The 13,631-nt window shown below is 45.4% G+C and overlaps 1 protein-coding gene across 1 annotated transcript in view; it reads right to left on the bottom strand.

The window, feature by feature from the left end:
• Positions 1-2,043: 2,043 nt before the first annotated feature.
• The window catches only part of LOC124019687 (sperm-associated antigen 1A-like), a gene marked incomplete at its 5' end in the record, with an annotated part of 35,229 nt that continues 23,641 nt past the window's right edge, over positions 2,044-13,631 (bottom strand). Inside the window, 3 exons of the mRNA XM_046335097.1 lie at positions 2,044-3,817; positions 7,679-7,816; positions 10,841-10,967. Of these exons, the coding sequence (XP_046191053.1) occupies positions 3,812-3,817; positions 7,679-7,816; positions 10,841-10,967 (271 nt within the window). The remainder of the gene's footprint in view (positions 3,818-7,678; positions 7,817-10,840; positions 10,968-13,631) is intronic.

Below are 13,631 nucleotides of genomic sequence, written 5' to 3'. Positions count from 1 at the left end.
TTGGGACCTAGAACAAGCATCTCTGTTTTGAAAGTAGAAAGTAGTAGAAGTAGAAAGTAGAAAGTTTGCAGCCATCCACTTCCTTATGTCTGAAACACGGGCTGCTAGCGACGGCAATTTTGGGGCTTCACAATGTTTCATTGAAATGTACAGCTGTGTGTCATCCGCATAGCAGTGAAAGTTTACATTATGTTTTCGAATGACATCACCAAGAGGTAAAAACCTTGTGGGAGATCTGTCAACATGCTCTTGAGCAGGACGTTGACCCTGGTTGCTTCTGTGTATCACTCTGGATTGGAGTCTGTTAGTTGACTGGTGTGATGTGGTTGTTGAGTGGCTTCACTGCAAGTATATTGTATGTTTTAAATATGTTTCATTGTTTAAGTCAAGAGATGCTAACCATCCCCCTCATCATTGTGTTGAACAAGTCAAGAGATGCTGATGGACACACCAACCTGGTAACCACCTAGCCTACCAAAGACAGAACAGGTTAATGGACACACCAACCTGGTAACCACCTAGCCTACCAAAGACAGAACAGGTTAATGGACACACCAACCTGGTAACCACCTAGCCTACCAAAGACAGAACAGGTTAATGGACACACCAACCTGGTAACCACCTAGCCTACCAAAGACAGAACAGGTTAATGGACACACCAACCTGGTAACCACCTAGCCTACCAAAGACAGAACAGGTTAATGGACACACCAACCTGGTAACCACCTAGCCTACCAAAGACAGAACAGGTTAATGGACACACCAACTTGGTAACCACCTAGCCTACCAAAGACAGAACAGGTTAATGGACACACCAACCTGGTAACCACCTAGCCTACCGAAGACAGAACATGTTAATGGACACACCAACCTGGTAACCACCTAGCCTACCAAAGACAGAACAGGTTAATGGACACACCAACCTGGTAACCACCTAGCCTACCAAAGACAGAACAGGTTAATGGACACACCAACCTGGTAACCACCTAGCCTACCAAAGACAGAACAGGTTAATGGACACACCAACTTGGTAACCACCTAGCCTACCAAAGACAGAACAGTTCTCAGGCTACTGTGGGTGAACCCTCCTCACTCCTAAGGACCCTTGGTGTGTAGTGTCTCTCTGAGGTGTGTACTGTTCCCTTTCACTTTTACACTGGTTCAGTCAAGTGGTTCAACGTCAAGAATGGATATAGTTTCATCAACAGGAATGAGACAAGGGAAGACGTCTTCTTTGACGTCTTAGTACATGTTAAATGAAACAGTTCCGTTAGGATCAAATCTACGTTCATGTACCTGCAATACCTCAGAATGCATGGATGTATGTTCTAAACTAAAAGTTGACCCCTAAACTGTTCATTTATCTGCTGTTGTGGTGCTGCTCAACTATCAGTCTGGATTGATAACATGCCACAAGCTGCAGTTTGTCCGTTTGTTTCCACCCACCTGCTGTGGTTCTGTATGATACTTTGATGACTAGTGTCTAACTTGTAGAGAGTGATTGGAGCTTATGGTATTTGTATATTTGTTTTCTAATTTGCTTCATAATTGGTATGTAAATGCATATTTCACAAAAATAAACCCATGAATGTAAGTTATTAGCCTGGTCCCAGATCTGTGGTCTCCTTCTATAGCCTGGTCCCAGATCTGTTCTCCTTCTATAGCCTGGTCCCAGATCTGTGGTCTCCTTCTATAGCCTGGTCCCAGATCTGTGGTCTCCTTCTATAGCCTGGTCCCAGATCTGTTCTCCTTCTATAGCCTGGTCCCAGATCTGTTCTCCTTCTATAGCCTGGTCCCAGATCTGTTCTCCTTCTATAGCCTGGTTCCAGATCTGTTCTCCTTTTATAGCCTGGTCCCAGATCTGGTTGTCTCTTTCTATAGCCTGGTCCCAGATCTGTAGTCTCCTTTTGTAGCCTGGTCCCAGATCTGTTTGGCATGACAGCTCAAACAGACTGGCACTCAGGCTAATACTTTATTGTTGAACATACAAAATGGATTTGTCATCGGGACAACTAAAATACTGAGAGTCATCAAGTAAGTTGCTTCATATCATCAGTCCTACAGTAGGACTGTAACTTTAAAAAAAGTACTTTTAAATTTTTTTTAAAGTCAGTAACTGACTGCATGAAGTCAACTCTAGACATCTTTCAGAATGAACACATGGTATACAGTACAAAGCAGAAGTGTTTAATCATGAACAACCACCTCAAAGGGGTCTATGTTCTAAATAGACCAATCTGTGGTGAAAGCAGAACATTCACAATATATTCAACACACGCAGCTTGTTATTAATCAGTTTCAGACACTAACTGAAATACCTCTAACTCAACAGATTACTATCTGAAGGGGTTGATCTCTAACTCAACAGATTACTATCTGAAGGGGGTTGATCTCTAACTCAACAGATTACTATCTGAAGGGGGTTGATCTCTAACTCAACAGATTACTATCTGAAGGGGGTTGATCTCTAACTCAACAGATTACTATCTGAAGGGGGTTGATCTCTAACTCAACAGATTACTATCTGAAGGGGGTTGATCTCTAACTCAACAGATAACTATCTGAAGGGGTTGATCTCTAACTCAACAGAGTACTATCTGAAGGGGTTGATCTCTAACTCAACAGATTACTATCTGAAGGGGGTTGATCTCTAACTCAACAGATTACTATCTGAAGGGGGTTGATCTCTAACTCAACATATAACTAACTGAAGGGGGTTTGGGGATTTTATAAAGCAGTAGAGCAACATCTGAAAACTAGCAGATCAGTGTTTGACTACTATACACATTTACCTAGCTCTGGTCCAGGCCGTTACAATTCCTCTAACGCCATGGACCAGAGCTAACATTGACCATACAATCATGGTCATGTTCAAGACTGAACCTGAGATTAAAAGCATACAGTACATGATATACACAGTTGTCCATCTTTCATTATGCATTAATTAGCCAACAGTGCCCTTTAAAGGTTGAAAAGGTACATGCATGACTGTCAGTACAGTGGCAACATATTTTTTGGTTTCCTCATGTAAAATACTCTGCAGTGTATCAAAGCAGCAGTTTATTACATATATACAAGGATGTTATTTCTCTGAAGTTCAGATTACACTTCCCAAATATATGGTTCAACTTGAATCTCAATAAGGCACACCACATCTCTCCCACATTGTGTTCCAGTGTGCTTCTAGAGCTTCTGTCGATCGCTTCTCCAATCTGTAATACCGCCGGTCTGCATAATCTGCTGTTAGTGGGAAGAAATCAAATACTTCTGCAAAACTAGTCACTCCTAGCTTTTAAGATTTTGGGTCTGAGTCCCATATGGCACCCCTATCCCCTATATAGTGCACTACATTTGATTATAGACCTATGAGCCCTGGTCAAACATAGTGCACTTTATAGAGAGTAGGGCATCATTTGTGACGCACCGTTTCTCTACAGTGTGTTGCTGTAGGGGGTCTGAGCATGCTGAGGTAAAGAATGCACTAACTGCAAGTCTCTCTGGATAAGAGCATCTGCTAAATGACAAATGTAAATGTAAGAAGCTGCATTGCATCTAAAGTATCTTTAGAGTCTCCGGAATGGAAGTGAAGGATGCAGCTTTATTGAACAACGCTCTGCCGTCGTCGACGCAATGCTTTAATGATGCTCTTTGAAGGCAGATGGAGTCAGAGCCCAACATCCAGCATAGTTCACCTTAGTTCATGTCAACTCTGTGAGGGATGATGAGGCCTGAACAGCCTTCCCAGGTCTCCATCAGTCTCTCTCTTCATCAGCCTCCTATACAGTCTCCTGTGGCAGTCTCATCTCTGCCATCAAACCTGAGGTGGAATAAAGAGTTCAGTCTCATCTCTGACATTAAACCTGAGGTGGAATAAAGAGTTGGGTACCTACCCCGGTGTGTGTTGGGGACCTACCCCGTGTTGGGGACCTACCCCGGGTGTGTGTTGGGGACCTACCCCGGTGTGTGTGTGTTGGGTGTGTTGGGGACCTACCGGTTGTGTGTGTTGGGTATCTACCCCGGGGACCTACCCCGGGTGTGTGTTGGGGACCTACCCCGGGTGTGTGTTGGGGATCTACCCCGGGTGTGTGTTGGGGACCTACCCCGGGTGTGTGTTGGGGACCCCGGGTGTGTGTTGGGGACCTACCCCGGGTGTGTGTTGGGGACCTACCCCGGGTGTGTGTTGGGGACCTACCCCGGGTGTGTGTTGGGGACCTACCCCGGGTGTGTGTTGGGGACCTACCCCGGGTGTGTGTTGGGGACCTGCCCCGGGTGTGTGTTGGGGACCTGCCCCGGGTGTGTGTTGGGGACCTGCCCCGGGTGTGTGTTGGGGACCTGCCCCGGGTGTGTGTTGGGGACCTGCCCCGGGTGTGTGTTGGGGACCTGCCCCGGGTGTGTTGGGGACCTGCCCCGGGTGTGGGGACCTGCCCCGGGTGTGTGTTGGGGACCTGCCCCGGGTGTGTGTTGGGGACCTGCCCCGGGTGTGTGTTGGGGACCTGCCCCGGGTGTGTGTTGGGTACCTACCCGGGTGTGAGTTGGGTACCTACCCGGGTGTGAGTTGGGTACCTGCCCCGGGTGTGTGTTGGGACCTGCCCCGGTGTGTGTTGGTGACCTACCCGGTGTGAGTTGGGTACCTACCCGGGTGTGAGTTGGGTACCTACCCTGGTGTGTGGTATCTAGTTGGGTACCTACCCGGGTGTGAGTTGGGTACTACCCGGGTGTGAGTTGGGTACCTACCCGGGTGTGAGTTGGGTACCTACCTGGGTGTGAGTTGGGTACCTACCCTGGGTGTGAGTTGGGTACCTACCCTGGGTGTGAGTTGGGTACCTACCCTGGGTGTGAGTTGGGTATCTACCCTGGGTGTGAGTTGGGTACCTACCCTGGGTGTGAGTTGGGTATCTACTCTGGGTGTGAGTTGGGTATCTACTCTGGGTGTGAGTTGGGTATCTACTCTGGGTGTGAGTTGGGTATCTACTCTGGGTGTGAGTTGGGTATCTACTCTGGGTGTGAGTTGGGTATCTACTCTGGGTGTGAGTTGGGTATCTACTCTGGGTGTGAGTTGGGTATCTACTCTGGGTGTGAGTTGGGTATCTACTCTGGGTGTGAGTTGGGTATCTACTCTGGGTGTGAGTTGGGGGTAGTCTACTCTGGGTGTGAGTTGGGTATCTGGGTGTGAGTTGGGTATCTACTCTGGGTGTGAGTTGGGTATCTACTCTGGGTGTGAGTTGGGTATCTCTGGGTGTGAGTTGGGTATCTACTCTGGGTGTGAGTTGGGTATCTACTCTGGGTGTGAGTTGGGTATCTACTCTGGGTGTGAGTTGGGTATCTACTCTGGGTGTGAGTTGGGTATCTATCTACTGGGTGTGAGTTGGGTATCTACTCTGGGTGTGAGTTGGGGTGTGAGTTGGGTATCTACTCTGGGTGTGAGTTGGGTATCTACTCTGGGTGTGAGTTGGGTATCTACTCTGGGTGTGAGTTGGGTATCTACTCTGGGTGTGAGTTGGGTATCTACTCTGGGTGTGAGTTGGGTATCTACTCTGGGTGTGAGTTGGGTATCTACTCTGGGTGTGAGTTGGGTATCTACTCTGGGTGTGAGTTGGGTATCTACTCTGGGTGTGAGTTGGGTATCTACTCTGGGTGTGAGTTGGGTATCTACTCTGGGTGTGAGTTCTACTCTGGGTATTGGGTATCTACTCTGGGTGTGAGTTGGGTATCTACTCTGGGTGTGAGTTGGGTATCTACTCTGGGTGTGAGTTGGGTATCTACTCTGGGTGTGAGTTGGGTATCTACTCTGGGTGTGAGTTGGGTGTGAGTTGGGTATCTCTAGTTGGGTATCTCTGGGTGTGAGTTGGGTATCTACTCTGGGTGTGAGTTGGGTATCTACTCTGGGTTGAGTTGGGTATCTACTCTGGGTGTGAGTTGGGTATCTACTCTGGGTGTGAGTTGGGTATCTACTCTGGGTGTGAGTTGGGTATCTACTCTGGGTGTGAGTTGGGTATCTAGTTGGGTATCTACTCTGGGTGTGAGTTGGGTATCTACTCTGGGTGTGAGTTGGGTATCTACTCTGGGTGTGAGTTGGGTATCTACTCTGGGTGTGAGTTGGGTATCTACTCTGGGTGTGAGTTGGGTATCTGGGGTGTGAGTTGGGTATCTACTCTGGGTGTGAGTTGGGTATCTACTCTGGGTGTGAGTTGGGTATCTACTCTGGGTGTGAGTTGGGTATCTACCTGGGTGTGAGTTGGGTATCTACTCTGGGTGTGAGTTGGGTATCTACTCTGGGTGTGAGTTGGGTATCTACTCTGGGTGTGAGTTGGGTATCTACTCTGGGTGTGAGTTGGAGTTGGGTATAGTTGGGCATCTACTCTGGGTGTGAGTTGGGTATCTACTCTGGGTGTGAGTTGGGTATCTACTCTGGGTGTGAGTTGGGTATCTACTCTGGGTGTGAGTTGGGTATCTACTCTGGGTGTGAGTTGGGTATCTACTCTGGGTGTGAGTTGGGTATCTACTCTGGGTGTGAGTTGGGTATCTACTCTGGGTGTGAGTTGGGTATCTACTCTGGGTGTGAGTTGGGTATCTACTCTGGGTGTGAGTTGGGTATCTACTCTGGGTGTGAGTTGGGTATCTAGTTGGGTATCTGGGTGTGAGTTGGGTATCTACTCTGGGTGTGAGTTGGGTATCTACTCTGGGTGTGAGTTGGGTATCTACTCTGGGTGTGAGTTGGGTATCTACTCTGGGTGTGAGTTGGGTATCTATCTCTGGGTGAGTTGGGTATCTACTCTGGGTTGAGTTGGGTATCTACTCTGGGTGTGAGTGTGAGTTGGGTGTGAGTTGGGTATCTACTCTGGGTGTGAGTTGGGTATCTACTCTGGGTGTGAGTTGGGTATCTACTCTGGGTGTGAGTTGGGTATCTACTCTGGGTGTGAGTTGGGTATCTACTCTGGGTGTGAGTTGGGTATCTACTCTGGGTGTGAGTTGGGTATCTACTCTGGGTGTGGGTATCTACTCTGGGTGAGTTGGGTATCTACTCTGGGTGTGAGTTGGGTATCTACTCTGGGTGTGAGTTGGGTATCTAGTTGGGTATCTACTCTGGGTGTGAGTTGGGTATCTACTCTGGGTGTGAGTTGGGTATCTACTCTGGGTGTGAGTTGGGTATCTACTCTGGGTATCTACTCTGGGTGTTGAGTTCTACTCTGGGTGTGAGTTGGGTATCTACTCTGGGTGTGAGTTGGGTGTGAGTTGGGTATCTACTCTGGGTGTGAGTTGGGTATCTACTCTGGGTGTGAGTTGGGTATCTACTCTGGGTGTGAGTTGGGTATCTACTCTGGGTGTGAGTTGGGTATCTACTCTGGGTGTGAGTTGGGTATCTACTCTGGGTGTGAGTTGGGTATCTACTCTGGGTGTGAGTTGGGTATCTACTCTGGGTGTGAGTTGGGTATCTACTCTGGGTGTGAGTTGGGTAGTCTACTCTGGGTGTGAGTTGGGTATCTACTCTGGGTGTGAGTTGGGTATCTACTCTGGGTGTGAGTTGGGTATCTACTCTGGGTGTGAGTTGGGTATCTACTCTGGGTGTGAGTTGGGTATCTACTCTGGGTGTGAGTTGGGTATCTACTCTGGGTGTATGTTGGGTATCTACTCTGGGTGTATGTTGGGTATCTACCCTGGGTGTGTGTTGGGTACCTACCCTGGGTGTGAGTTGGGCACCGTCCATGAGGCTCTGTCTGAGCAGCCCTGTCACAGTCTCCAGCTCCTGTTCAGCCTCGTGGACGTTGGGGTCCAGCTGTAACACTTCCTGGAGGTCACTGCTGGAAGACAGGTAGTCCTGGGAAGGGAGGGAGAGGAGGCGAAGAGAGTGGGGTAGAGGAAAAGAGAGTGAGGATGAAGAAAGGGTGAGAGTGTGTGGAGAAAGAGTGAGAGAAGGAGGGGGAGGTAGAATGTCAAAAAGTGGTTAAAAATCAATGGTATTTGGTATTTTATTAGGATCTCCATTAGACTTTGCGACAGCAGCAACTACTCGTCCCGGGATCCACACAAAACACAACATATTGTCAGGACCCGGTTACAAACCCGGGTCTCCGGAGTGAGAAACAGTCACTTAACCAACTGAGCCACGAATAGTCGGCAGAACCCAGAAGATGAGGCAGACACAGCAGTACTTGAGACGGTGTATTTAATGAAGTAAAAAAAGTGAAGTCCTTCAGGAAAACATGTAACTCCACAACCTCAAAAGGAATTCCACAAGAACAAAGGTAATCCTCCAAGACAAAAAGGTAAATCCACAAGGTGGAAGGTAAAGCATAAAAAGCCTCAAAAGATACTAAAAAATAAATAAACAAGAACAAAAAAACAGAATTCCACAAGAGAGTCCACCTGGATCAACAGGAGTACACAGAATACTAGGGCTGGGTGCTAACATACAAACACAGAGCAAATAACTGAGGAAAACTAAGGGTTTAAATACAATCAGGGGAAACGAGGCACAGGTGCAAATAATAATGGGGATCAAGGGAAAACAAAAGGTCAAAAAGCACAATGGGGGCATCTAGTGACCAAAAACCGGAACAACCCTGGCCAAATCCTGACACATATATTACAGAACATTAATAGACAAGAACAGAACTACATATATTTTTTTTAAACAGCACACATATCCTACATATCAATACACACAAACTATCTAGGTCCAATAGGGGAGAGGCGTTGTGCCGTGAGGTGTTGCTTTATTAGTTTTGTTAAACCAGGTTTGCTGTTCATTTGGGCAATATGATGGATGGAAGGAAGTTCCATGCAATAATGGCTCTCTATAATACTGTACTGTATTTGTTCTGGAGCTGCGTGTAAGTTGACCATGCAAACCATTTGGTATTTTCAACACATTATTGTTTCTTATAAAAATAATAAGTGATGCAGTCAGTCTCCCCTCAACTCTTAGCCAAGATAGACTGGCATGCATAGTATTAATATCAGCCCTCTGATTACAATGAAGAGCAAGACGTGCCGCTCTGTTCTGGGCCAGCTGCAGCTTAACTAGGCCTTCCTCTGCAGCACTGGATCACATGACTGGACAATAATAATAAAAACATGTTGCATCTCTTCTATCCTCAAGGGCGATAGTGTCCATTGGTTTTCCTTGTTCTTCACACAAAAACATGGGCACAAAACAATTTCTTCCAAGTTTATAACAGAAAAATCTGCAACGTGAAAAAGGCTTTTTTAAATATTTTTTTTTACATATAAACAAAAACCGACTTCATGTTTCTATTTTCACAAGTGGGTGCGGTTACATGTGGAATGCCTGTCATTTTCCAAATGCACATGCAACAGTTCCTGTCTCTTCAAATAAATATAAATATATAAATATATATAGAGGTTCATCCTTCTAACTTCATGCTATTAATCTACTATCTATTAAGACATATATTAATACCTATTAAGTCATATATTAATGCCAGTGGTGTAAAGTACTTAAGTAAAAATACTTTAAAGGACTATTTAAGTAGTGTTTTGGGCGTATCTGTAAAGTACTACTTATTGTAAGTAGATATTTTGGAGTATCATTACCTGACTTTACTATTTATATTCATTATAAGTTTGAATTTTTACTCACTAAACAAAGTTGTTGGAGTGTGCCCCTGTCTGTACATGCACTACCGTTCAAAGGTTAGGGGTCACTTACAAATGTCCTTGTTTTTGAAAGAAAATCACCTTTTTGTCCATTAAAATAACATCAAAATGATCAGAAATACAGTGTAGACATTGTTAATGTTGTAAATGACTATTGTGGCTGGAAACGGCTAATTTTTTTAAATGGAATATCTACGTAGGCGCACAGAGGCCCATTATCAGAAACTATCACTCCTGTGTTCCAATGACACGTTGTGTTAGCTAATCCAAGTTTATAATTTTAAAAGGCTAGTTGATCATTAGAAAACCCTTTTGTAATTATGTTAGCACAGCTGAAAACTGTTGTGCTGATTAAAGAAGCAATAAAACTGGCCTTCTTTAGACTAGTTGAGTATCTGGAGCATCAGCATTTGTTGGTTCGATTACAGGCTCAAAATGGCCAGAAACAAATAACTTTCTTCTGAAACTCATCAGTTTATTCTTGTTCTGAGAAATGAAGGCTATTCCATGAGAGAATTTGCCAAGAAACTGAAGATCTCGTACAACTCTGTATACTACTCCCTTCACAGAACAGCGCAAACTGGCTCTAACCAGAATATAAAGAGTAGTGGGAGGCCCCAGTGCACAACTGAGCAAGAGGACAAGTATATTAGAGTGTCTAGTTTGAGAAACAGACGCCTCACAAGTCCTCAACTAGCAGCTTCATTAAATAGTACCTGAAAGACACCAGTCTCAACGTCAACAGCAAAGAGGCAACTCCAGGATACTGGCCTTCTAGGCAGAGTTGCAAAGAAAAGGACATATCACAGACTGGCCAATAAAAATAAAAGATTAAGATGGGCAAAAGAACACAGACACTGGACAGAGGAACTCTGCCTAGAAGGCCAGCATCCTGGAGTCGCCTCTTCACTGATGACGTTGAGACTGGTGGGGGGGGGGTGTGAATAAATAGCTATTAATTGGTGACTTAATAGATAGTAGATGTTAGAAGGGTGAACTCCTATTTTGAAGGGACAGGAAGTATTGGTTGTGCATTTGGCCAATAAAATGCATTCCACATGCAACCCCACCCACATGTTAATTGTTTTTGGTTTATCTGCTGAGTTAACAAAAAACAAGCCGTTTTTCTGTTTTTGGAAAACACAGTGTTCATTGGTTTTCCTTGTTCTTCACACAAAAACATGCGTTGAACCAACTAGGACTTTGAATAATAGATAACCACCTGTAAGCCTTTAAACGCCAGCGCCCGTCTATAGAAGGCCTTCTTATTGGTTGGTTCCAGCTTGAGGGCGGAGTCACAGTCCTGTCTGGCCTCTTCAAAACAACCCAGTCTCAGATAACAGATGGCTCTGGGGGTGAAGGGTAGGAGTTAAGGACTGACAGTGGTCATGTATCATGGCAATTTTTGTGTACAGTACTACACTGATAAAGAACTGTGCTTACAATCATATAAAAATAAATTAAATAAATGCCACTCGCACTTGACTTCCCCCTACTAGCATGGACATTACTGAGGAAAAATGGACTTCCCCCTACTAGCATGGACATTACTGAGGAAAAATGGACTTCCCCCTACTAGCATGGACATTACTGAGGAAAAATGGACTTCCCCCTACTAGCATGGACATTACTGAGGAAAAATGGACTTCCCCCTACTAGCATGGACATTACTGAGGAAAAATGGACTTCCCCCTACTAGCATGGACATTACTGAGGAAAAATGGACTTGACTGTGATGTGGTTATGATGAATTCACTAACTGTAAGTGGCTCTGGAGATCTATCTGCTGAATAACTCAAATGTAAATCTTGTCTATAAGCACTTCCTATTATCTACTGTAAGTATTAACTTAGGTTTGATCTGAAGGATTAGGGGTCACCTGTTGCTAAAGCAGGAACACTTGACAGGTTAAGGTTAGTATGCTATGAGGATTAGGGTTAGTATGCTAACAGTGTTAGGGTTAGTATGCTAGCAGGGTTAGGGTTAGTATGCTAACAGGATTAGGGTTAGTATGCTAGCAGGGTTAGGGTTAGTATGCTAACAGGGTTAAGGTTAGTATGCTAGCAGGGTTAGGGTTAGTATGCTAGCAGGGTTAGGGTTAGTATGCTAACAGGGTTAGGGTTAGTATACTTGCAGGATTAAGGTTAGTATGCTAGCAGGATTAAGGTTAGTATGCTAGCAGGGTTAGGGTTAGTATGCTAACAGGGTTAGGGTTAGTATGCTAACAGGGTTAGGGTTAGTATGCTAACAGGGTTAGGGTTAGTATGCTAGTAGGGTTAGGGTTAGTACGCTAGCAGGGTTAGGGTTAGGGTTAGTATGCTAACAGGGTTAGGGTTAGTATGTTAGCAGGGTTAGGGTTAGGGTTAGTATGCTAACAGGGTTAGGGTTAATATACTAGCAGGGTTAGGGTTAGTATGCTAGCAGGGTTAGTATGCTAGCAGGGTTAGGGTTAGTATGCTAACAGGGTTAACGTTAGTATGCTAGCAGGGTTAGGGTTAGTATGCTAGCAGGGTTAGGGTTAGTATGCTAACAGGGTTTGGGTTAGTATACTAGCAGGATTAAGGTTAGTATACTAGCAGGGTTAGGGTTAGGGTTAGTATGCTAACAGGGTTAGGGTTAGTATACTTGCAGGATTAAGGTTAGTATGCTAGCAGGATTAAGGTTAGTATGCTAGCAGGGTTAGGGTTAGTATGCTAACAGGGTTAGGGTTAGTATGCTAACAGGGTTAGGGTTAGTATGCTAGCAGGGTTAGGGTTAGTATGCTAGCAGGGTTAGGGTTAGGGTTAGTATGCTAACAGGGTTAGGGTTAGTATGCTAACAGGGTTAGGGTTAGTATGCTAGCAGGGTTAGGGTTAGTATGCTAGCAGGGTTAGGGTTAGTATCCTAGCAGGGTTAGGGTTAGGGTTAGTATGCTAACAGGGTTAGGGTTAGTATGCTAACAGGGTTAGGGTTAGTATGCTAACAGGGTTAGGGTTAGTATGCTATCAGGGTTAGGGTTAGTATGCTAGCAGGGTTAGGGTTAGTATGCTAGCAGGGTTAGGGTTAGGGTTAGTATGCTAACAGGGTTAGGGTTAGTATGCTAACAGGGTTAGGGTTAGTATGCTAGCAGGGTTAGGGTTAGGGTTAGTATGCTAACAGGGTTAGGGTTAGTATGCTAACAGGGTTAGGGTTAGTATGCTAGCAGGGTTAGGGTTAGTATGCTAGCAGGGTTAGGGTTAGTATGCTAGCGGGGTTAGGGTTAGGGTTAGTATGCTAACAGGGTTAGGGTTAGTATGCTAGCAGGGTTAGGGTTAGGGTTAGTATTCTAACAGGGTTAGGATTAGTATGCTAGCAGGGTTAGGGTTAGTATGCTAGCAGGGTTAGGGTTAGGGATAGTATGCTAACAGGGTTAGGGTTAGGGTTAGTATGCTTAGCAGGATTAGGGTTAGTATGCTTAGCAGGGTTAGGGTTAGTATGCTTAGCAGGGTTAGGGTTAGTATGCTAACAGGGTTAGGGTTAGTATGCTAGCAGGGTTAGGGTTAGTATGCTAGCAGGGTTAGGGTTAGTATGCTAACAGGGTTAGGGTTAGTATGCTAGCAGGGTTAGGGTTAGTATGCTAGCAGGGTTAGGGTTAGGGTTAGTATGCTAACAGGGTTAGGGTTAGTATGCTAGCAGGGTTAGGGTTAGTATGCTAACAGGGTTAGGGTTAGTATGCTTAGCAGGGTTAGGGTTAGTATGCTAGCGGGGTTAGGGTTAGTATGCTAGCGGGGTTAGGGTTAGGGTTAGTATGCTAACAGGGTTAGGGTTAGTATGCTAGCAGGGTTAGGGTTAGTTATGCTAACAGGGTTAGGGTTAGTATGCTAGCAGGGTTAGGATTATGGTTAGTATGCTAACAGGGTTAGGGTTAGTATGCTAGCAGGGTTAGGGTTAGGGTTAGTATGCTAACAGGGTTAGGGTTAGTATGCTAGCAGGGTTAGGGTTAGTATGCTAGCAGGGTTAGGGTTAGGGTTAGTATGCTAACAGGGTTAGGGTTA

This window comes from Oncorhynchus gorbuscha, unplaced genomic scaffold (genome assembly GCF_021184085.1).
Source record: "Oncorhynchus gorbuscha isolate QuinsamMale2020 ecotype Even-year unplaced genomic scaffold, OgorEven_v1.0 Un_scaffold_648, whole genome shotgun sequence".
Taxonomy (NCBI): Eukaryota; Metazoa; Chordata; class Actinopteri; order Salmoniformes; family Salmonidae; genus Oncorhynchus; species Oncorhynchus gorbuscha.
This window is presented reverse-complemented; position numbering and strand designations above follow the sequence as displayed.